At 43.0% G+C, this 2,257-nt stretch overlaps 1 protein-coding gene across 1 annotated transcript; it reads right to left on the reverse strand.

The window, feature by feature from the left end:
• Window positions 1-234: 234 nt before the first annotated feature.
• Window positions 235-1,900, reverse strand: LOC141652209 (phospholipase A1-Ibeta2, chloroplastic-like). Its single transcript, XM_074459791.1, has one exon. It carries the CDS (start codon window positions 1,840-1,842, stop codon window positions 235-237), a length of 1,608 nt encoding a protein of 535 aa, XP_074315892.1. The 5' UTR covers window positions 1,843-1,900.
• Between the last annotated feature and the right edge of the window lie 357 nt (window positions 1,901-2,257).

Below are 2,257 nucleotides of genomic sequence, written 5' to 3' on the forward strand. Positions count from 1 at the left end.
TATTTTACTCGTATATTGCAACCAAAAACATGGATTGATTTGGATATCATCACAAAAATTCACAATTTGTTTAAAAATTTCCATCTCTCTTTATGGCCGGTTGAAAATCACTAGTACTCCTACGTACTACCTATTTCCGACCTCACCTTTTTTCCCAGCAAATAAACAAACAAATGAATGAATATAGGAGGGAGGAAAAAATTAAAAACCCAAAAAATTTCCAAAAAAGGGTTGTTATTCACGTTGTACGGAGGGAGTCAACAAAGTATTAGACAAGGAAACAATTCCATCACCCTCAATTTTAAGGGTCAATGATTTAGCCTTACATTTACTCCTATACAATTTCTTAACATTCGCACCTTGTTCACTCAACAACTTTAATAAACTTCTTTTAGCATTTGGTCTAAAAGGGCAATTTGTTGCCATAAATCCATCTACCAAGTGTAAATACGCCTCCAAGTCATGACAACATGCTACGTCCGCGTCCGGTCTCAAATACGGTGACATTTTCGTGTCTACTCGTAGTTCTGTACCCACATGTGCGTACGCCCATGCCATTGTGTCTACCCATTGTACATTATTGTTTTTTAACGTTCGCTCTGTCTCTTCGTTGAAGAACATCCCCGGTACTCTTGTAATGACGTCTTGGTTGTTGACGATTCTTAGGACTTTTACGTTGTTACTTTTGATTAGATTAGCAAAGGGTCGGTTTCCAACTCTTGGACTTCCGAAGGAGAATACTGCTACGGGTGGAGCATTCGTGACACAAGTGCTAATTTCGTTGCCTACTAGTAAAGATAATGCCGCTCCGAGGCTATGTCCCGTGACTGAAATGCTTAACGTTTCACCTTTGTATAATTCCATTAGTCTTTTTATCTCGTGTAGGACTGATTCTGCTAGGCTCTGTACATGCTCGCCTTTGGTCCGGAACAAGCTGTTAAATCCACATTCTACTTTAGCTTGTTGGGAGTCTAGGCTTGAGTTTTCCGAACTGATTTTATCGTACATTGGGACGAGTGATTCTCGCATATTCTCAGCCCACTCGAGGCACGTGGACGTTCCTCGAAGGGCAATGACAATGTCCCTCCTTCCCATTCTAGCAATCTCTTTTTCATCATGGCAGACCGCCACGTATCCAACCATACTAGACCGTTGGGTCATCCACCCTAGGTCTGGTGCCACGTCATCCACCCACTTCGGTAACCCAATGGATGACGTGGCATACAAACTCTTGGTTACATGGTATGACTTGTCAATTAATTCAACATCCCTCCATGCATTGATCCCCCCTTCAGTAGTGGCGGGGTCAGCATGGAAGGATTGATACGCGGCTTGAACAAACTCCCCATACCTGACAATTTCTCGACGAAGATTCTCATCGAGAGGGTCAAGCAACCCCGTCCAGTCCCGCTCCCCGTGGTACTCCCTCCACCGGGCACCAAGATGATTCCGAGGGGAGTACTCTGGCTGCTTCGATAATAAGTTTTGCAGTCGGGCCAGCCGGTGGGGGGACATTTCAGCGGAGACCTCAGCCGCGAGACCGGGTATCCCCTGGGGCAATAAGCCCGAGAGGTTGAGTCTCTCAAGTATCCGTCTCTCGCGGCTGCCACTCCGCTGCTGCCCAGTATTTGTCACAGGATCAACAGGCTTGACAGGCTGTGGTGTTATTTGTTTTTGTAGTAACAACTTCTCAAGGTTGGACAAGTGAGTCCTGGTTTTTTCACTGGTTGATTGAACGGTATGGACCGAGTTAAACACGGTGGATCGACACCTAATCCCGACCCGCTTCATTTGACACACATGTAGACTGTGAGATGGTAGAGCTGATCCAATTACCGCCATCGGAAATTAATTTGATAGTTTTTAGAGGAATTCACGAGGGAATTTGTTTATATTATGTTGTTAATCACTTCGTTGAAATCCTTAAGCGTCAATACAATGGAACAAAATAACGTATTTATAGACAACCGGCCATAATTTATTTCCATAAAAGCCCTTGAAAAAATGCTGCGATCTTTTATTAAGTCAAGGGTAAAATTGGAATTTTGAGTTATATGTTCGACCGTCACACTCAGTGGTTTGAATACTGTAGACGTGTTATTAATCGCGTAGGGTGAACCGGCGTCTCTAAAGTCTGGTTTTAAAATGATTAATGTGAACCGGTTCAGTAATTGACTAAAATCTGGTTTCTACTTTATTTGATTTGATTATTGTGACTTTTTATGGTGGGACTCAAATCTTCAAATAAATACTCCGA

This window comes from Silene latifolia, chromosome 4 (genome assembly GCF_048544455.1).
Source record: "Silene latifolia isolate original U9 population chromosome 4, ASM4854445v1, whole genome shotgun sequence".
NCBI lineage: Eukaryota > Viridiplantae > Streptophyta > Magnoliopsida > Caryophyllales > Caryophyllaceae > Silene > Silene latifolia.